The sequence below is a fragment of the Musa acuminata genome, chromosome BXJ3-6, assembly GCF_036884655.1.
Source record: "Musa acuminata AAA Group cultivar baxijiao chromosome BXJ3-6, Cavendish_Baxijiao_AAA, whole genome shotgun sequence".
Lineage (NCBI taxonomy): Eukaryota > Viridiplantae > Streptophyta > Magnoliopsida > Zingiberales > Musaceae > Musa > Musa acuminata.
Window position 1 is genome coordinate 15,431,594 of NC_088354.1, and position 22,665 is coordinate 15,454,258.

Genomic DNA, 22,665 nt, shown 5'->3' on the forward strand with positions numbered 1-22,665 from the left:
CAAAAATTTAAATTTTCGGGTCTTCCGGGTATGAGCGGTACCATCGCTTGTAGCCTGACACTAGGTACCACCACCCAGTCTGGTGGTACCACCACCTGACACACTATTACTGGGTGGTGGTCTAGCAGTACCACCACCTGATTTTCTCGGAGACTGGGTTTTTCAAGTTTTCTAACTCACAAGCGGTTCCACCACTTGTTCTTGTGGTGCCATCGCTTGACCCAACTTTTGAGTCACTAAATGGGCCTCTCAATGAGCTCAAATCAGTCCCAATTAAGGCCCAATTGGCCCTTAATTGAGTTAAGATAATTATACCAAAAGCTAACTCAATTAGCCCCCTAAACTACTTCAATCTTATATAAATTATTACAAAGCATGAATCCTTTGTCCGACATGTCATTAGTTCATCCGGCGCTCATCTGATCCTTCGGCGCATCGTCCTCTCCTTCAATGTATTGCTCAATCAACATGTTGACTCCCACAACTTCCGATCTCTTTGGCGCAATGTCCGATCCTTCAGCCTGATGACCGAATTCATGGCACGAAGCCTTATGCCGATACGTCGATCGATCCTCCACCCCGACGTCCAATCTTCTGACATGTTCACTCCGGTCCAATGTCTAATTCCTCCTACTTTAATCAATTTACCTCTCCTTGATCGAAGCTAGTTCTGCATTACTCAAAACTAAGATTAGATCACAAACTCATCAATTGATTTCATCATCAAAATCCGAGATTCAACAATCCACATGGTAGGGGCTACGAAGACGCTCCTCGAATAGCTACTAAAATATCCACATGCCCCTACTAACTAAGGAGGAGAAGGGGAGAGAAGAATAGGATGTGACAGCCAAAAGGGCCCAACCTATGACCCTTTAGTTCCCTTCTATTTGTGGAGGCTCCTTGTCAATTTATCTCTAATAGATCTTGTCCGATTGGATACTGGATCTCTATCCAACCACCTAAGCCTCTTAGATTAGTGGTTCTCTACCCAATAACATCTTATTGGCGCTCTTATTGGATCTCATCCATAGGATCCACTAATTTATAGGCATATTGGATATCTATTAAGATAGATGCTCCAACGGATATCTCATATCCAAAACTTTACTCGTTACAACACCTACCATATGTGTATGACCCTCTAGGCCTAATATCAAGCTAGCCGTGAGTCATACCTATCAGAATTCCTTCTAGCTTAATGAATTATTATCTCTACAATAATTCACTCAACTTATCGACTATAAATGTGCTAGACCACTACGTCGCAGTCCCTAGATTGTATAGAGGAATCCAATTTATTAGACCTATCTATCCTTAGTTATCATATATCTATAGTCCCTTATCCATCTAATATCCCAAAGATTGTATACAAAGCATGATGCTATCAGGCCTATATGGTTTCTACTCTAATCTCACTCTAATCAGATTTTCTCGGAGAACTCTTTCTCTCTTAATCCGAATGATATTGGCTAAAGATTTATTTAAGCAAGAATACATGAGATATTTCTCTCATGACAATGAGAGTAGATGATCCTCTATTGATACTCAATAGCTTTCATAAAATTGGTTGTCACTCCCGATAATCGATTATATTAAATCTGGAACGTCCAAACCTATAAGTATAGTATCAAAGGGTAGAGTACTCATATAAGATATCCTTAGTATTTCAAGTTTAAGGACCAGATATACCACTGAGATAATAGAATCGTTGTCTGAAAATGAGGAATCATCAATCATCCAACATTCCATCAGCAGATCAATCAGTGAACTCATTCTCCAATAAGCACCTACACTGTATCCCTAGTGTTCCCACATGAGTAACTATGAGATTAGTCGCCTCTATTATATGGACGGGTATATAGTACACTAGTCTATTCGGTTATCTCGATGTCCCTCTTGAGTAACCTATGATCGGGATTATTTAAGATATATATTTAACGGTGAATCAGTCTATAATCTCATCACAATCTGATTCTCATTACATAGATCTATAGATATCACAATATATATATGCAACAAACAAGATAAAGTAAGAAAATATCATAATAATAATGTATAAAAAGAATATATATCTTGTCATACGTGTCATCGATTTATCGAGCACCTATGATTAGCAGCTCATCAGTATTGTACCTAACGAGAGTGCCACAATTAAGGCATTCAAACTTGTGGAAAAAGATTATCTTCTAAGAAGAGGGAATTGTTAACATGCTTCAAACACTTAGTTGGGATGAAAAATCTAATGATTTCCCATGAACTCGTTGACTTTAAGACAATCTTCGAGCCCAAATAGTAGCAAACTAGAGAGGCATAACTCTTAAGGAACTCATTGATCAGTATAGTTTAGAGACTATCCAAGTATATATGTCCTTCGTATTGAAAAATGCTGAAGTAGTCGTGAGAGAGATGCTCAACGCAGTTGCAGAGAGTGGAACAAGAAAAGGGATATGCTATTATTAAATAAGAAGATTATATTTATGATGGTTCTACAATCCACATGAAGCTCAGCATGGATGCCAAAAAAAAGTGAAGCTAATTAGTGCAAGAGTGGCGACGATCAAGCGGATCCAATATAATGATAACAAACAATGCAGGAGAGGTGGCAGTTGAGCGATGTAGGAGTGATGACAATAAGTGGTGCAGAAGAGGCGACAGTGAGCGGTGTAAGTGTGATGACGGTTGAGCGATGTATGAGTAGCGACAATCAAGCGAGTTCAGTGCGGTTGCAATGAACATTGCAAGAGAGATGGTGGTCAATAATATATGTTGAGTGACGACGGTCAAGAGCGCAAGTCGACCATGGGAAAGAGAAGAGGAGAAAAAACGATTAGAGTATTTTAAAGAATATATATTTAATAATTAAAAAATAAAATTATATTTATATCCTCTTCATTCGTGCCCTTTTTGCATGCGACAACATGTATGATTTTTTTTATTAAAAAAATTAATAATATAAGAAGAATTAGGATTAAATGTTTCACCTTTGTAAGAGTACGAACTCCGATACTACTTTTTAAAATATAGAGATCGGTATTCTAATCATAGTTAACTATAGTGGGTTATATATAATTATCCCGAATTATCGAAGAAGAGTACTATCAAATAGGATTCGAGAGGGTTAGGGTTTACGATTATTGCTGTAACGAATGAGGACTCGAGGGTCAAACCAAGATCAAAGCAAAGAACCTATCGTAGAGTTGAGGACTATGTGTAAGGCAAAGAACTTGTTATGGTGTTGTCCAATAATGTTGAGTTGGATGAGTTTTTTTTTTTTAATCATACTTTAAATCATTGTTTGAATCAATGGTGTTTCTATTTAAATCATAGTTTTGTGAATTTATGGTGTTTTCGAATCAATATTGTTTCTAGTTGAATCAGTGGTGTTTTTGAATCGCAGTTATGAATTATTACTAATGTTCATAGTGTTAAATCATTGTTTTGAATCATACCAAAGAATCTTTATTTTATATTGTGAATCATTATTTTGAAACCACACTAGTGGTATTTCTATTTTTGTTATAGATGATCAGTAGTGTTTTTGCCTATTGTATTAGAACATTTTGTCGACTTTGTTGATAATAGTTCTGATGAGTATGATGGTGCTCCATTACAATTGAGTGAGAGGTCGAATAAAAGGAATAAAATAGTACAAAAGATGGGGCATAAAATAATACAAGGGGAGGTGGTGGAGAATGATCAAATGATCAACAGTCTAAAGTTGATGAAAATGCTACGATTCAGGAGCAAACATGCCTTGAGTGTTATCTACAATTGTACTGCTTAAAGAATCTGCAGCCAGCCAGGTTATCAACAGTCTAAGATGAAGAAAGAAGATAATGAAAATGGTAAAGACACTACAGCTGATTACCCAAGCAAAGATGAAGCATTATATTCCATACTATAATATTGGAGCTGACATGAATAACCCTGATTTCAGTTAGGGCTGTGTTTTGTTAATGCTGAAGAGTTTTGATTAACCAACATGTCATAACAATGGGAAACAACTCAAATATATTAAAAATGATAAGTAGAGAATTAGGGTGATATGTTAGGATGGATATGATTGGATGATATATGTATCAAGAAAGCTAGGAGAGTCATCTCTATATATTTATTTACGTGGGAGGTCATTTGATAATCTTCTAATCACCGTTAAATGGTTGGCCGATTAATACTATGATAGGATCAGAACGAATCTCACATGGCTAAAAAAATCATTGAAATCAATAATTCAAACAGAATATACTTTGAATATCCATATATACAAAGTTTATAGAGTAAAGAATAATGTATTAAACATGATCACAAGCAATGAGAGGGAAGGGAAGAATATGCTTTATTATTGAATTATTACGAGGAGATTTGCAATCATGAAATTCACATTTGCATTTGCTTTGCTATACTGATGGGGAAAATGATATATTTCCTAAAATTTACATTTGCTTTGTTACAGGGACTCCTCCAATGTAGGCAGATTATAGACCTCGATGAATGTCATCTGAGTTGTGCATCCAACGGTGTACTATTGATTGCTGTGAGGATTGACCAAAATAAATCAAATGTTTCCATTTACACATGCAATAGTTTAGAGGGAGAACAATAACGTATGGAATTAGTCCATCCTTTTATTGGTTAAAGATTTGAACATCTCAATCACTAGTTTAGATGAGTGAAGATTTGCACATTTACTTCTTGATATTGAGCATAGATACTATTTGAAACAATAATTTTAGGGAGAAGCATAAGTGATTTTTGGCATTGGAGAAATTATTTTAAAGAACTAGGAGAGATACGAGGGTTCATGAATTTGAAAAGGTTGACAAGAACTTATTCCCTTGGTTGACAGATAGACCAACTATAAATTATGATATTCAAATGAATAACTTATGTGAAAACCTCAATTTTATGATATTGAAAGCTCGCAATAAGCTAATTATCACGATACTTGAGATGATCCGAATCAAGTTAATAGAGAGGATCCATATATAACGAGATTCATTTATTCAACTTAATAGAGAGGATCCATATATAACGAGATTCTCGGTTGGACCAGCTGTTCAAATAAGGTACATTGCAATCCAACAAATGATCAAAGCTTCCCAATATAATTTCTCAAGGATGTTTACTTTTCACAGCAAACATGAAATTTATTTGTTTGCTCGTTTACACATAGGTGGATCAATCCAAGCAAAAAATTAGCATCCCCCATATTTCTGTTACAGCATAAACAAGGACGGGTTATCGGCGTTCACATGGTCACGCATAGGTGGATCAACAACTTCCGGTCAAAAAAGGTCAGCTATGCAACTAATAAACAAAAAGATCAGAAGAATGGCAAGGATAATTGATCGTCGAACTCACATGTAGTATTTGACATGAAGCAAACCGCCTCCAAGGGTTCTACTCTGTCCAAGAGATCATCACCGCAAATCGCATACCACAATAGCATAATCCATTCGTATTCGAACTCAAGTTAGAACTCTGACCTGGCATTGCGATGTTCTAGAGGAGGATTTGTTGATTGCGAAAAGATTTGCTGCAAACCCTGGGAGAAAGATTTGGGGCAACATGGTGAAGTCGACGCAGGGCCATTCAAAACTACCAGCCCCTTTGTACCACAATCGTATTCCATGAAATGATCATTTTGCTCTTCACTTAATCGTTGAATCAGCACATGATATCACATGCAACAGCTTCCATCAAAGAAATAGACATCGTTGTTAAAAACAGAGTCAAATACAGTAATTTCATGGCCATTGGGATTCTAGTGTAATTTTTTCCAAGTACAGAAACATCGATGCTAAATGGTCCAAATTATAAGAGGAAATATGTAAGTAGCTCTAATCCCAAAGATTGTTACTACGTAAAGGAGCATAAACAAAGAAAACTTTATGAGAATTAATGATATCTGATTTGAGTTCTCTCACATAAACAAAGTTAAATGGATATTGCTTTATTTACTAAAACCTCCTCTCATGAATGTACTCAAAGATCAAGTTGAAGGGATCACCTTCTCTATTCTCTCTCAGCTTTAGAATGGTCCATGATTGTGTTTCCGTTGCATGAGGAGCACTGATCACTAAGTGCATGTCATTAGCTCACTGATTGAGATCCAAACCTGACTCCTATTACAACATTAATCACATTGATTAAAATACTAGCCATTACATGGTAAAAAGTTACTTGAACAACGAGTCTGGGAACAATGCATTTGCTGCCGAAGTTCAAGTATGAACATCTAGTCTCAGAAAATAGATCAAGCAGCAACCTTATCATCTGTCACTTTTTTGTCAGATGTAGTTCAGATAAGTGTGAGATTTACAGTTTAAATTCATAATTTTCATTGAACGCTGTATTTAGCTCCTACAAACCCTCTATGAATGTATATATATTGCTAGTCTATAATTTATGAATGCACTTTATAAAATAAATAATAGTACACTACTACGGGAAAAAACAGAAGAAAGTTTGCACAATGTAAAATACCTTCTTGGTGGAGATGCATGCTAGAAGTTCTCTTTAGATTTGCACTAAGCTCTCTGCCAAAGAAATTCATCGTTGTCATCAATCCTCCACAGCCTTAGTCTTTGTAATCGAAGTACGCACACCGGTCCGACGCCAATCCAGTGTTCCTGAAAGTTTGGTTGAATACATTTCAGATTAGCTGACATAACCAGTAAATTAACAATCATGAATGCCAAGAAGAATGCCTGAAAAGAGATGTAAGGTTCCTTTAAGGAGAATTTGAGGTTACCTTATCCAAGAAATCAGACAGACAAAAACTTATATCAGATAGACAAAGCTATGAACAAAATTTAGATCAAATGGCATTCAAACAATCACAGCGCTGCAACACACAAATTTCACATGAATACAAATATCCATATGGCAGCTAAAAGAGACATACAAGCATGTCCTTCATGGTACAAACATAACCAAGTCCATCTCAAGCCAAGCTGGGAAAAAGAGAATCAGCTCAAGCTTCCTCCCCTTCCTCTTCCTCTTCCTCATAATCTTCCACATCAGCTGTTGCATCCTGATACTGCTGATACTCTGCCACCAAGTCATTCATATTGCTCTCGGCCTCAGTGAACTCCATCTCGTCCATGCCCTCGCCAGTGTACCAGTGCAAGAAAGCCTTCCTCCTGAACATGGCGGTGAACTGCTCGCTCACCCGCCTGAACATCTCCTGGATGGAGGTTGAGTTCCCAATGAAAGTGGATGCCATCTTCAGCCCCTTGGGTGGAATGTCACACACACTGGATTTGACATTGTTTGGTATCCACTCGACGAAGTAGGAGCTGTTCTTGTTCTGAACATTGATCATCTGCTCATCGACCTCCTTGGTGCTCATCTTTCCACGGAACATGGCTGAGGCGGTCAGGTAACGGCCGTGACGGGGGTCGGCGGCACACATCATGTTCTTGGCATCCCACATCTGTTGGGTCAACTCAGGAACAGTGAGGGCCCTGTATTGCTGGGAGCCCCTTGATGTCAGTGGTGCGAACCCCACCATGAAGAAGTGGAGGCGGGGGAAGGGAATCAGGTTCACGGCAAGCTTCCGGAGGTCAGAATTGAGCTGACCAGGGAACCGGAGGCAGCAGGTGACACCACTCATTGTAGCAGAGATGAGGTGATTAAGATCTCCGACTGAAGTATAAATTAGATGATGAATAAATAAAAGTGCGATAAGAAGACTAAATTTAAACTACTGATACCATTATTCTTCGGTACCATCAAGAAGATTAGAATTCCGAAACAATTTTATTTTCAGTTATTCAATCTAAAAATCAAGTATTAAGCAATGAAGAAATGTAACTTCATGTTCCTATAACTGACTAAAGTAAAGAGAAACTACTGAAACACTATTCGAGGTTAAGGACTCATGATATAGTTAGTAGAGTTATCAGATGTTCTGATGGATGATGAAAACGAAACACTAATGTGGATAGAAAAAAAAAAAATTTTGTAGAACTATACAAGTGAAGGACAAGAAAAAAGGTACATGCATCACAAGACAAAGGCATGCATGCAAAGGGCATGGAGATAAAAATTGGCTTATGTATTAATATTTAATGTAAAACAGGATATGCTAAATTCTAGAAATTAAAGGGAAAATGTACAATAGTTTCTTAAACAAGTTATAAATTAAAGTTACAAGATAAGATTAATTAATGGGAGAGGAACATGTACCACTGGTTTTTCAAGTTCCTTAATATTAACATATGGGGATTCTTTGTGCAATAACCATAAAAATGATTTAATTTATAACATAGTTTTCACTTACAGGTTGGGGTTGCAAGCTTTAGCGTGCGGAAGCAAATGTCATACAATGCTTCATTGTCCAGCACCATACATTCATCAGCATTCTCAACAAGCTGATGCACTGAGAGAGTAGCATTATATGGTTCCACAACTGTATCAGAGACCTTTGGTGATGGAAAAACAGAGAATGTCAGCATCATGCGATCTGGATACTCCTCTCTGATCTTGGAGATGAGAAGTGTGCCCATGCCAGAACCAGTACCTCCTCCTAAAGAATGGCAGACTTGGAACCCTGCAGAACAAGTTAACCAGATGTAGCAGGTTCACAGAGAGCAGAAAAAAGGTGCCTTTTTATCTTGCTTTTCTTTGCCTTCATGAGGAGTAAGATAACATGTTTGAAACAGATTTGATTATATATATATATATATATATATATATATGTGTGTGTGTGTGTGTGTGTGTGTGCCAAAAGAACTATATTTAGTATTTAACCATCTTGTAACATGTGCGCTGGTCTCACACAAAAATTAGTTCAACATAGCCATATGTATCTGCAGGTAGAAAGCTTTGAAGTTTGCAAGGAAGAACAATATGAAAAAGCAGATTGTACAAATCATTTGAAATCTTCAAATGGTCTTTATCTGAAGTATTCATTTACCTTTTCTTTTGCAGAGAAGACCTTCTGAGGTTGGCACAAGTTGGACAATGAATAACTAAGTCTTAGACTTTCAATATTCCTGCTACAAACATCTCCAGCTTACAATAGTTTATACTAGATCAAGAATTAACGTTACAAGAATTTTGGCCAAATGTTCATCATCCTAGAAAGCTGAAGTATTGGCTAAAGAAGAACGCCACAAATCTCAATAATTACATCTAATTAGTTTTATACAACATTAACATAGTGCAGGAATTTGCTTAAAGGAACTGGATGAACATCTTATAATAGTTTATGCTAGATCAAGAATTAACTTTAGAAGAATTTTGGCCAAATGTTCATCATCCTAGAACGCTGAAGTGTTGGCTAAAGAAGCATGCCACAAATCTCAACAATTACTTCTAATTAGTTTTAAACCAGCATTCACATAGTGCAGGCATGTGCTTTAAGGAACCGGATGAACATCAACAACTAGAATTAATTTTTATCTGTGCGTGAAATTTTCAGCACAACTACACATGACAAAATATTAATTGTTTAACTCTACAATTGTATATACTTCGCGGGACCATATAAACATATACAAAAGAGTTGAAGTCTAAAGAGCAAAAAGATCAAACCAATTAGACCAACTGGGAGTAAGATAAAGATCAAGGGACAATATTTTCCTTCAACAGCGAATACAGAGCAGAAATAATGAATTCCAACACTATTCTGCAGAAAAAAATCCTTGTTCGAATACTCAAACCATACCCAGCTCCAAGAAGTATACCGTAAGCAAAACAAACAAAAAGACCTCAGATTCATTACATCAAACAACCAGATACGACATTCACAAAATAGATTAAAAAAATAGTAAAATTCCAACATCCCTAATTTCTCCAGCATGAAGATGAGAACCACAACGTTTAATGATGCATTCGTTAACCACTAATGCAAGGTCAGATCATTCATACAGAGAAGTCGAGCATAGAAATCAGACAGGGGTAGTTTAGCATTCATTTAACTCCACAAGAAATCACAAAAATAGGATTTTTTACATATAAGTTAGCAATTATCAAATGAAATCTTCCATATACTTAGCAGAATTTGAACAATAGCTAATAAAATCTTAAGAATCAAGAAGATTTTAGAAAGGATCTGGTCTAAATATGAACCATGAAACCGTACCTTGCAAGCAATCACAGTTCTCTGCCTCCTTCCGCACTACATCGAGTACCGAATCAATGAGCTCCGCGCCCTCAGTGTAGTGGCCCTTTGCCCAGTTGTTCCCGGCGCCGGACTGCCCGAAGACGAAGTTATCCGGCCTGAAGATCTGGCCGAACGGCCCGGATCTGACGGAGTCCATCGTGCCAGGCTCGAGATCCATGAGCACCGCCCGGGGGACGTATCGACCCCCGCTGGCCTCGTTGTAGTAAACATTAATCCGCTCGAGCTGGAGTTCAGAGTCACCGTTGTACCTGCCGCTGCCGTCGATGCCATGCTCGTCGCATATCACCTCCCAGAACTTAGCCCCGATCTGGTTCCCACATTGCCCACCCTGGATGTGCAGGATCTCCCTCATCGTCTGAGATCTAAATCGTCGGAGATCTAAATCTTAGGGTTCCCGGTGGCCGGAGAGGAGGACGAGGGGAGGGAGAGGTGATGGTTCAAAAGTTCGAGGAGCCTTTTATAAAGGGATCGGCGAAATCCCGTCACCGACTCAGTCTCACCGAAGGTGATTTTTCGAAGGGTGAGCACATCGGGCTTCAGAAACTGGAATGCCGGTGTTAGGTGCTCTCACCGCGGGCGTCGATACCGCGATGGATGGAGCCGTTTGCGCTGCCTTACGGAGACGGAAAGTGCCGCGTCCGTGAATTGGACGGTGGAGATTGATCCGGAGGGCGGAACGGACGGTTAGCATGTGAAGAAGGATGTACTGGGACGACACGGCGTAGGTTTCGGCGGTTTCGTAGCTGTTACCACCGGGTGGTTGGCAGAGAGACGTTATTCGTGTCGTCTGCATGTGTATTTTTGGTGGGGGGTCGTTTGTATGCCTTTTGGTCGTGTATGAATGGAAGAGTATGGTTTTGTCTCTGACAATAATGAGGTTGGTGAGCTGTTTGGTTTTGCCTTTTGGTGTGCTCGGTATTCATTTATGTATATATAAACTTGTAATGAAACTTGGTATTCATTCATTTATGGGGTAGGACTTCAATGTCCAGTTTGCTGTGGTGCCTAAATTCATGGATAGACAGACATTGATGTGTTGTCGAAGAGCTTTGGTTTGTGATCTGTTGATTTCTGGGATCATGTGTGCACCATCAGCAAGGGTTGGAACAGGAGATACAGGACAGAGTTGCATGAACACCACTGTTTGCCAATGGCCTGTGAAGCTTCCTTTAATGCTTTTTCTAGATGGATGGATCAACTTTGTGGCATGCAGCTTTTGGTTTAGAGGGAAGGTTAGACCGGAGGCTGAATCTGAAGTCGTGAGAACTCTTTCTTCTTCTTCTTCTTCTTCTTCTTCTTCTTCTTCTTCTTCTTCTTCTTCTTCTTCTTCTTCTTAATTTGCTCAGTAATCATTGCTTCTTCTTCTTCTTCTGTTGATGGTTTCCTTGAAGTGGAAGGAAATGAAAAGACTCCCAAATAAATTGAACTTAGGAAAGCAGCATATCAAGGAAGAAGAAACAGAAGTGAAGAATGAGATCCAATCCTGGAAGACTGTTGTCACTTTGCTCAGTCGTTTTCCATTGCTTACAGGGATGTGGGATGGATTCCGAGAGATATTTGAGCCTGTCACCAAGCACTAGTTGGGACTGACACAGCAGTAGTTGGCATGTCCTGCTGCTCGACTGGGCTGCACGCTCTTCCACCTCTCATCTTACGATAATCCAGCAAATATAGAACAAAAAACTTTGCCTGATTGCTGACACTTGAGCCGATTGTTCCATCTTCACAAACAGCAATTCACTAGATTGCAAAATATTATCGACACTTGCTCCTCACCAACCACTGATTTCCCTAATCTTTGATGCATGTCTCATCCTCAACAAAGATCCAAGTCTAGAATATAAATATATATATATCTCCTAATGGCATGGAGCCAAAAGGGATGTGGGCCATAATAACAAGTCCCATGATGGAACCAATGGTTCACATGGACCATACAGAGATCTACAGCTTTTATTCATCTGCTTGCACCCTTACAGCCAGATGAGATCTCTTTTTGCTTCCTGCCTATCCAAGCAACTTTGCTACAGTTGAACAAAGATGGAGCACTTGCAGTCTCTTTTCCTAAATCCGAAACTGATGCCATGATGGTTTGAGGATGCTTGTCAGATTCATCTTTCTTGGAATGTGAAGTTTGGTCTCATTTTTGGACTTGGCTCTAAGCTATCTCCAGCTCAAGCCTCCGTATAGTGTCTTGAATTTGCACATTTTTGGTGATGATTTATGTGCATTCTTTTTCTCTGTGTTCTTTTCAGTTTCTTCTTTTAACTAATATTTCAACCTTGTGTATCAAAATTAGTAGATAAGTCAGCTGGATAAAGCTTTTAGCTCCAATTTAATCAACTGCAGTAGAGATAAACCTATTACAGAAATGGTGCAAGAGAAAGCAGCTAACATTCAAGAAAATTTTCAGTTGGAATGGTCTGGTTCAACCCACCATTGAGCATGCAGAGAACAAACAAGTACCGGTTGACAATTGAAGGATCTGCCCCTTTATCTGAACAATTTGCATGCTATTTTCAATCCTGTATTCAGACTTCATAAGAAAAGAACTTGGTTTTGAAGCAGATAGACATAAAGCAATTATGAGAGAAATGGATTTCAAAATCAATAAATAACATTGTTCAAAGTGACATATCGTACAACAAGAAGATAAAAAGACACAATCTTAAACATTATTCGGTATCAAATACGATGATGTAATTGGATGACAACCCATCATAAATAAGTCAATTTACGGAAGGGTACATCGTGTGGCATGCATATCAACATACAGAGATGTGGGTCTGACCTTACGCCAACATTCATATTACTATTTCCACTAGTTCTTCAAAGCATTGAACGGTAGAGAGAATATGCAGGAAACTGGAGATGCAGTGAACCAGATGCTGCATGTCTTCATGCCCTTTTCATGCTGGAGTGGATAAGCCGGAAGCTGATATTTAACAAATCTTCTTGTCGCTTTCCAGTTGACCAAATTAATCCTCAGCAGGCCACATGGGATTTGAACAAAAGTTGACTCCATAAGTTTCCAAAACCTTAGGAACGTGAAAGAACTCCTTTTGAGCTGTAATCATCATATGGCAAGAAAATCAGCTCTGGGTGGTTTATGATAGTGTTTGTTCAAATTCAATTGAAGATATTAGATAAATTGTTAGTATTAGAAAAAATCAAACTAAGAAAGACAAAGATGAAAAATTAACAGGCATAGATTATACCAACTCCCCTTGTAGTCAACAACAATTAACCCATTTGGGGGTTACACACAATGCAGGTGAAAATAGTTCCCCTGGAACAAAGGTGCTCCGAGAAAGCAAAGTTAATGAATGCAGACAAATAAGCTAACCCACAGACCGAGGGCTAGAACAAGGAACCAAGTGGTTTGAGGATGGTTGTCTGTTAATTAAGGTTGCCATGTAAGAGGAAAACATAACATCAGGGATCAATAGTGAAAAAACTCAACATCATCCTTATTAAATTGCATATTAGAGCAGCTTGTAAAAATTTGAGACGATAATACTTGTTGGTGTGTTTGTGTTAGTGTGTGTTATATGGGTACATGAGGGACCAAATGAGCTCCAGGCAATAAGTTCGTCTCAAAATCAAATTTGATTTCTAAACCTACAATCAAGAAATATGAAAAGAACTTGCATAATATGAAGTGCCATGCTATGCTATAGAGGCATCACATGTCAAGACACCTTAACAGGAAAACAAGTGATGCCAATGATAAATGACCACATACCCTGCATGTCAGTATAAGCAAATACATAAGCTTCATGCATGCATGCCCACGTATTGCCTACATGGGATGGACCGTTTCATGCACACAAACACGGCTGTCGATGACAACTGTCACGATCAAAGTATCTGCCTCAATTCAGCTCTTCAGAGATAGACCTTACCAAATAAATCAGTCGGCCACTTGTGTTTCTTCACCAACAGACTCATGTCACATGCTCTAAGATAGTTTTAATTTATGAAGGTTTTGTAGAGTCAGGCATTTAGTATCATGTTTGATCCATCTCAGTATCATCACTAAAGAGGACATGACCAGCACCAATGAGTAAGCTTCCCAAGATGGTAAGTGATGAGACTTCTCTTACAGCGATCAATTACTGGTTACAATAGAGATCAAATGCAGGGTTATGGAATATGGATCATACCAAGATCAGCTCTAAGTTAGATGGGAGAAAAGATCTCCATGGGAACATATGTTGCTCAAATTCCATAAGTTTTACTAATTGTTCTTTATCAACCAGTTAAACCAAATAATAACAGGATTTCCTTGAGAAGAATAATAATATAATACATTCGCCCATAAGGTGCAAGTTTTTCTGTCATTCAACTTTCTAAAAATAGAAAACGGTGCTAATTACAGTATAGAAATGTCAAACTTTCAAATCTCAAAACAACTTAAATCAACTCGGACGCTTCTAAGGTAACACACTACCACAGTTTTGGAAGGTTCAAGAAAAATACTAACCTGGGGACACTCCCACCTCGACGTGAATCATATTCTATTGCTTGGCGAAGAGCTCTTGCAAATGCCTTAAAAGTTGCCTCGATAATGTGGTGTGAATTTTTTCCAGCAAGCTGCACAATTACTAAGATATTAAATCTAGATGAAAGAAATGTGAATCAGCAATTCAGCTTACAATCAATTTCTTTATCCATTTAAAATTACAAAAAAAGATGTCAGATACAAAGTTCATGTAGAATGACTAGATGTTAACACACAAATCAACTTCGCAACAAGAATCCAAAGTCACAACTTGTTTACGTGGTCATACATACACACTATCCAACCAGTTCTAAGAAAATGCTTGAACAGTTAATTATATAATACCTGACGGATGTGAAGGGTCATCCCAGAGGTGTTCACAAGAGATTGAAAGAAATGCTCCACTAGCTAATCAACATTACAATTGTGTATTAGTACAGCTCAAGGCATTATATTCACAAAATTTTCACTAAAGGAAAGCAAACAACAATTACATAACAACTAGATACAGTGATAGGTGAAAATAAATAATTTAACAAAAAATGAATAAACAATTACCACCTAGAAATGTCTAAGTTACCAAGGTTACACTCTCTAAATTCAAAAACAATATATACTGAAAATTATCTTGTCTATTTGACTTTTGAAAAAAAAAAAAAATATGTGATTTAAGTGACAAACAAGTTTCTAACAGTATATAAAATAAAGCTCTTAGTAAAAACTTTATTTTAGCCATCATGTACATGCAGTTATGTTTCCCGAATTGTGCTATGTGCCAGTAAGAATCAAGAAAAATCTTAATCTTAAAGTTTGATTTAATCCACTAATTTTGGTATGTTAATTCATCAGAACCAAATAACAAATGATTTATCAACTATATAAAAGCTGAAGAAAGCATATCAGTGCTATGTTGCCCCACTCTGTTCCAATCCGAATCAGTGATAAATGAATCAATCTCCAAGAGAAAAAAAAAAGATGAACGGGAGCAAGCAATACCATATAATTCCCAAGTATAAAGATGATGATCAACTATGATGATGAAAAGTACAGGAGTTGCTTGCATTATGTTTTCACATACAACATCTTATAAATACACAGTAACCAGTGCAAAAGCAGCTCAGGGCTACCTGGGTGTCATATGTCCCAACTCTTTCAGTTGGGATGATTAAATCATAACTCAAGTGAGGACGACCAGATAGATCCTGAAGTAACAATCACAAAATCTAGATCAGCAATTGTCAGTATGGAATAACAAGTACTTTGTTCCTAAACTATAGCAAAAAGCAGAGATACTACACAAGGTGTAAGCCCATAGTAGCTCCTAGAAACCCCTCAGAGAGTAAATAAATCGATGCTTGATGGTACAGGTGAGAACAAAAATAATACCAAAACTAAGAAAGATTTCCTAAAAGTATGTGTCAATTTTGAAACATTATATGAGATATTCAAGAAGGAAAATCCACAACATGTTAAAGCCAGCAAAGGTAGCATGTAGTCTAAGAGTGAACCTCACAATTCAAACAATTCTTCTTTCCAAAATCTAGCAATTCATTTCTTTTTTCACAACTAAATCCATGCAAACAAATACCAATATTTTTTCAGGAACTCGTAGACTCTAAATAAATCTAATTTTGGTAGATATAATGCATAATTAATTTCAAATAATTAAGAGCGATGTCACCAAAATTTAAGTTCAAGAAGGGCCTGCTGCAGACAGAGAGCAAGCAAATAATGAGAGACTAGATTCGTGCACACAACATATTCATGCATGCAAAAAGAAGCAGGGTTAATTACATAATTCTTACCAATAAAGAGAAAGGAGAGGGCAACATCAATGGCATAATAAAAAAACATGGCAGCCAAACCATGTCCAAAAAAAATTATAAACAATAGGGAGAAGAAAGATGCAAGCGAGAAGTAATTCAAGACAAAGCTTATGAAGTATTCCATAGATTGCTAATTCAAAAGCCCTTTGAACCTTTAAAATTCTTTCATCTTATTTAAAAGAATAGCAGAATAATTAAGATAACATATTCACTGGGAGATACAGAAACAGTTAAATCATATATTCATAAGTTTAAATTTTTAACGGTAGCAGACATCTTAGTAAATGCAGCCGGTAAACAAGAACAAGACGGAAGTAACTGAAATCTGAAAATGGTTCGAAAGTGGGAAATTCAAAAAATCTTTAAATAAATAACTTTGTTCAGTTTATTGAGTTTGGTCAGTTGTTTTTAGAACAAACAACCCAAAACTTTGTTTTTCAAAATTGAAGAGAACGAAATAAACTGAAAAACCAAACTTATTTGACCAAATGGAATCAGTTTGTTTAATGACTAAAAATTAGCAATGCCAATCAATACAAGAAATGCTGATTTCTAAGTGTCTTAAACCAGCAACATGGAAAGAAAAAAGAACTACTCTTATGAGGTCAAAACGGAGACCTTGAGACCCGAAATCTATGACTGAGCAAGAATTAGAAGAAGTTTAGTCATTGTTGGGCCAAATCTCAAAACAAACATGTTTCTCGAATTCACCAGCTACAGTGCACAGGTTGACATCTAGCATAGTCATAATAATCCGTTACAAGAAAGGCCTCTATCTTAACCATTTCTCAATAAAATTACAAAACCAAGTAGGCTACCAGCAACAGATAAATGCCATTGTCGCAAAGCAACATCACTATACGAATGCAGATCCAAAACAATACTTTTAGGTAACCTGGTGGCTATGGAAACACACCTATTCCTAGTCAAGAAGAAAAACTATACCAGTATTACTTCAATGGCAGCCTCATCAAGTGGTGCTGCAAAGTGTCCAAACCGGTAAATTCCCTTTCTATCTCCAAGTGCCTGAAGTAGTGCCTGCCATCATGATGTGAAAGTATTCAAATTCTTGAGCAGAATGAATATCACAAAATGCAGAAGACTCAAATCAGAATTATAAGAATTTATTGATAGAGAATTATGAGGGGTTTTCCTAGTTCTAACCGTTCCAATTGCAAGAGCAACATCTTCATTTGTATGGTGGTCATCAATATGGATGTCACCAGCAGCCTTTACATGCAGATCAAATAATCCATGTGATGCCAGTTGCTGCAATTTATAAACACAAATAATCAACATGGAGAATAGTAAATAACAGATGGTCAAAAATAAAAAATGGTTCCCAGTGCTAATCTAATCACAGAGTAAAGAAACAATATTTATGGTTTTCATAATCTTAGTAATATGATTATACACCTAACTTGTGAAACAAATACCCTTAAATACATACAGTTAATTTTTGTTCAGTTAAACTTTTTGAAGAAGGTTCAGGCCTTTTCATAATCTAATCCTCTTAATTAAAGCTTCATTACCATAAGCATCTTTAGTTTTATTACATTTCTGCTTAAACTTATTGACTTATGGAGACACATATAGTACCTTAGCACTTGTAATCACACCTACAAATGATGAGATTGCAAATTAAAGATTTTGATGTAAGTAATTTACCATAATCATTCTGCTACACCAACTGCTTGCTTATTGTAATCATTAAAGATGGCCAAAAACTATACAATTCAAACAATAAAAACTCTGCCGAAGCTTGGTTATGCTTGGGCATACGTTCCATCTTATTTAGATTGCATTAATAGCTCTATTTCCGCCAAATATATGAAATTATTCATTGAAGTTCCACTTTCTCTTAGCTTGTCCAATAACAGAAATGATCAGAAATTTTGCACTTTGAGTTGTACCATCCTTCAAATAACATGACAAACAGTAATCTACTGCTTACGTCCAACATGTGATCCAGAAAAGGAATCCCAGTATTGCAGTTGGCAACTCCAGAACCATCCAAGTTTATGTTTACGTACACATCCGTCTCCTTTGTAACCCTTTTAACATCTCCAATTCGACAAGCTGCAAATTTTAACCACTTATTTTAGGAGGAGAAGACAAAGCCAATGTTTCATTCAAGCAGATAACAAGAGGCAATAATGATAAGAGTTCATTTGATTGCACCCAATCCAACAAAAAAAAACATAACGATAACAGCAAATATCGCCCTTCATAAAGCAAAAAATGCATAACAGAATAGATTTTCATCAAGAAGCTTATTTTACCGCACAAAAACCAGAAAAATACACAAGAAATGGTCTCTCGAAGGGGTCAGCATGAACCAAATGTCCACATTGGGTTTCAGTCTGTGGTCTTAACAAGAAACCCACTTGGCGCGAAATAAAACGTCAAATCTGATACCTAACAAACAAAATCGACGCTTTCGAGGCCCACAAATGTAACTTGCATCCGAGAGCACTGATCAAAGCACTGCCCAAGGATGATCTAAACGCATTTCAAAAGAAGATAGAACATAGGAATTACAGATGCCAACAACTCAGCAAAGATAGCTTTTTCACGTGCAAACATGAAAAAGAACCAATCTTGGAGTAAAAAGACCACCAAGGGAGAAGAAGTACGTGATTTGGGCGCGGCGACAGGAGCGCTATTTTCCTGCGGCAAGAAGGCCGCCATCGAAAGCGGAGCTCGTCGGTAGAAACGCGGAAGCCCAAAGCGGCGAAACCTTGGATCGGGAACACGGGGTCGGTAACTGGGGAGAAACCTAACCCTAGATATTTCTAGGGTTTCGAGGAGACGGGTAGCGGGGAGAGAGTTGGGGCAAAGAAGACTCATGTGTTCCCGCAAATGGAATTCCCGGTAAGTTTGGCCCAATGCAGCGCGTTAAAGCATGGTTGAGCCGCATCCGAGGAGAAGACTACAACCGCTGATGCTCCACAACTCGGTTTACCTTACTTCGCCTTGGTTGATTTCTTTTTCTTTTATTTTTTGGGGGTTTTCTTTAATGCTGTGGATTGAAATTATTTACCAAAATCATGGATTGTGAATAAACCGAAAATTTTATATATATATATATGTATATGATAAATTTTATAGAAAAAACTCAGAATTTCTCAGACAACATCCCAAGTTTGAAAAAAAAAAAATTCTTGTATAGCATCACTAATTACATAAAACTATTATTTTATCCTTAATAAATTTAAAATTTAATTTTTTTTTCAAACCCACTGTTGCTTTTGCATTGTAACCTCACAATGCTGGGAATCTATCTGTACCTAACAAGGGCTCAATATCGCATCATCATCTTTGGTCATGGAAAGATTATACAATCTTCTTACATTCATTTCTCATTGATCGATCTTCTCGTGCCCCCTCTTCATCGTTGGCCAGAGGCAAAGAAGGAGGGAGAGCAATTCACCCTCGCTGATAGCCCCCATCATTAGCCGTGAAGACTATACCTCTATTGCGAGTCTAACACAACCATTGTGCTTTTGTCGTTAAGTGGGTCTAGAGGATAGTCAGCACGATAGAGAGAGAGCAACTGATGGGGCTAAGGCGTGACCATGAGCTAAGTAGAGAGCAATGACCAACATGAGTAGAATGATAATTTTCTTTTAAAAAAAAGTACATTGTAAAAAAAATTTAAACTACTTGGCATAATATCTCAAAAATTCTTAAATTTTAAATTTTTTTAAAATTTACCCATATATATATATATATATATATATATATATATATATATATATATATATATTTATATATATATATATTTAAAAAAGTTCAAAAAAATATTTATTTCTTAAATTTTAGTATTTAACTTTTTTATACACACCATTCTCGTTATCATTCGTTCAATATACCAGATTAGCTTAATAGTAATAAAATTATAAAAAAAATAAAAATATTAAGATTATCTTTTGCCACTTTCCATGATTACGAAACTCCTTATTTTCTAAATTTAAATGATAAGCATAATATATATATATATATATATATATATATATATATATATATATATATATATATATATATATATATATATATATAAACATAGTCTAAGGATATATGTATGTAATTTTACCGATGTACAGATTCTTCCATCAGACTTTTCCCAACCTACTTTACTTCTAAAAGCTTTTCTATTAGCTCAACCATCCAACAACAACTAGTGTTAGCTCAAAAGCAAGATTAATCTTACATTAATTGGTCAAATTCTTAGTGACACAACCAAATTGTATTCCACCATCCCAATAAATATCCCAAATTTATGTTATTTTTATTGTATTGGACCAAGGAGTGTGAAAGCATATCTCTCACACGAAACAAGTACATGTAGCCTGCTTGGAAAATGGAAAACCAATAATAGAGTGGCGTAGAATTCAATGCACACCAAAGTCTTAATTGTTCAACCACGAACAATATTACTTCTTGAAGATGAACAAATATGGAGTGTATGCAACATGCTAATTATGAGAACACATGGAAAAGATACTCATACCTTATGGAGCCATGACATTGATTGATTAGCTTGTGCACCAATTAACCAATTGATGCAGCTCTTGAATGTTTTAGGTTTTCTTCTTTGTCGAGTCTCTGGAAGCTGACAAACTAAACTATTGCATAGGATATAAAATATAAGCATAACCATCAGAAATTCTTTTTCATACATTCTCTCCTTTAAATCACATATTAAAAAGATACGAGACCAGACCTGTTTCTAACTTGGTATTTGTTTATCATATCTAAAATATCTGAAAATTATATACAATAATAATAGGCCAAATATGAAATACAAAAAGAAACTCAATCCACGAGCATAAAAGGACAAAGGTTATTTTCATTATTCACATCCGATTCACCTAGATTATAAAGGAATAATGTTACTGTCATATCAAGACATATATTTATATTGTTGATACAAAACCATATATCATAAGGGAAATAATTAATCACCCAAAAGCAATATTTAGTTATCCACCCCAGAGAAAATGATAAAATTAAAAGGACTTGAATCATTATAGTAGTTTAGGTCATAACCAACCATCCACTAAACGAGTCAATGTTATCAAAAGAATATAAATCTATAAGTCATCAAAATATTAATTAAAAGTCTTTTTTATGACAAAAAAATTATTCTCCTAGCATTAAATTATATTGTCTAAATCAATCCATTTTACACATTAAATTACATTGTCTAAATCAATCCATTTTAAGGAGCCAACCACCCCCAATCTCATTGAGAAACATCACCAAACGGTGTTTGCCTATAGTGGTCCAATTATAGAGTTGTAATATAATTGTCTTTATATTCATGAAGAATGACAAGTACTTGACTTCTATCTATCATATTAATGATCTCATCATATATAAGATTTACCAGAACCAATTAGCTCAGAATGCACATTCACATTGTTGTAAAAGTTACATATTCAGATTATTTGATTTCATCAAATTAAGATCCACAAAACACTACACAATGAGTTCATAGATATTGAAACGGATCAAGAATCATACATAACAGTAACAAGCTTCTCATACAATTAGATCCATGTAGTTAAATTATTTTTGAACTTGCAAGTTAAATAACTTTGAGATCTAGTTTATAACTTTATATGCTGACGCAAATAGATCATCTACTAATCTGACAACTACTCTTTGTGACAGCAGGAGTTTTTCTTTCCCCACTGCGATCCAACTGATTGTATTTTGATGATGAAATCAATTGATATATGTTTATGTTTTAATCTGTATTTTGAGTGACACAGGATGCTTCGATCAGGATGAGACAATTATAGCAGAAAAATCATGTTGTGCCGGAGGAACATGTCAGAAGATTGGACGTCGGACCGGTGGATCAGTCGACGTATCGAAAGAAGGCTTTGGGCCGTGGATTCAGACATCGGGCCAAGAAGAGCAGAGATTGTGCCAAGGATATCGGAGTTGCAAAGTCAACTGGCCGATTGGACAATGGGCCACAAGAGAGGACGATGCGTCGAAGAATCGGACGAAGCGTCGAAGGACCAATGACATACCGGACAACTTGATTAGATGCTTAGGATTAATTGTCTAGATCGAAGTGTGTTTTACATATGCATGATTAACTATGATAACTTGAAGACATAAAGCAAGTTTACCGGAGTCGAGTTTGATGGGTGTTCGAGAGTCCATCGAAAGTCCGAAGA

The 22,665-nt window shown here is 36.7% G+C and overlaps 2 protein-coding genes across 4 annotated transcripts; both read right to left on the reverse strand.

The window, feature by feature from the left end:
• Nucleotides 1-5,089: 5,089 nt before the first annotated feature.
• On the reverse strand, nucleotides 5,090-10,578 carry LOC135640989 (tubulin beta chain). Of its 3 annotated transcripts, XR_010497514.1 has the most exons (6): nucleotides 10,097-10,578; nucleotides 8,291-8,560; nucleotides 6,911-7,653; nucleotides 6,490-6,635; nucleotides 6,014-6,128; nucleotides 5,090-5,696 (listed from the first exon to the last, which is right to left on the reverse strand). XR_010497514.1 is itself a non-coding variant. In XM_065155912.1 (3 exons), the coding sequence occupies exons 1-3, from the start codon at nucleotides 10,488-10,490 to the stop codon at nucleotides 6,980-6,982; spliced, it is 1,338 nt and encodes a 445-aa protein (XP_065011984.1). In that variant the 5' UTR covers nucleotides 10,491-10,578; the 3' UTR covers nucleotides 6,809-6,979. The 3 variants fall into 3 exon arrangements, 1 of the variants encoding a protein (XP_065011984.1); XR_010497513.1 differs by having other exon boundaries at nucleotides 5,090-6,128; XM_065155912.1 differs by lacking the exons at nucleotides 5,090-5,696; nucleotides 6,014-6,128; nucleotides 6,490-6,635 and having other exon boundaries at nucleotides 6,809-7,653.
• A 2,135-nt stretch (nucleotides 10,579-12,713) lies between these two features.
• On the reverse strand, nucleotides 12,714-19,399 carry LOC135639736 (imidazoleglycerol-phosphate dehydratase 3, chloroplastic-like). The gene is made up of 8 exons (XM_065153612.1): nucleotides 19,105-19,399; nucleotides 18,423-18,547; nucleotides 17,633-17,737; nucleotides 17,414-17,506; nucleotides 15,770-15,844; nucleotides 14,988-15,050; nucleotides 14,625-14,734; nucleotides 12,714-13,205 (listed from the first exon to the last, which is right to left on the reverse strand). The coding sequence occupies exons 1-8, from the start codon at nucleotides 19,316-19,318 to the stop codon at nucleotides 13,178-13,180; spliced, it is 813 nt and encodes a 270-aa protein (XP_065009684.1). The 5' UTR covers nucleotides 19,319-19,399; the 3' UTR covers nucleotides 12,714-13,177.
• Between the last annotated feature and the right edge of the window lie 3,266 nt (nucleotides 19,400-22,665).

What these genes read in the sequence shown, in the direction of transcription:
- LOC135640989 (XM_065155912.1), bottom strand. Translation starts at nt 10,490, where the DNA reads ATGAGGGAGATCCTGCACATCCAGGGTGGGCAATGTGGGAACCAGATC. An exon ending in GAACTGTGATTGCTTGCAAG is followed by an intron (nt 8,561 to 10,096) that starts GTACGGTTTCAT and finishes CTTGTTCTGCAG; the next exon opens with GGTTCCAAGTCTGCCATTCT. An exon ending in AAAGCTTGCAACCCCAACCT is followed by an intron (nt 7,654 to 8,290) that starts GTAAGTGAAAAC and finishes TTTATACTTCAG; the next exon opens with TCGGAGATCTTAATCACCTC.
- LOC135639736 (XM_065153612.1), bottom strand. Translation starts at nt 19,318, where the DNA reads ATGAGTCTTCTTTGCCCCAACTCTCTCCCCGCTACCCGTCTCCTCGAA. An exon ending in CTGCCATTGAAGTAATACTG is followed by an intron (nt 15,845 to 17,413) that starts GTATAGTTTTTC and finishes TTGTTACTTCAG; the next exon opens with GATCTATCTGGTCGTCCTCA. An exon ending in TTGGGACATATGACACCCAG is followed by an intron (nt 15,051 to 15,769) that starts GTAGCCCTGAGC and finishes AATGTTGATTAG; the next exon opens with CTAGTGGAGCATTTCTTTCA.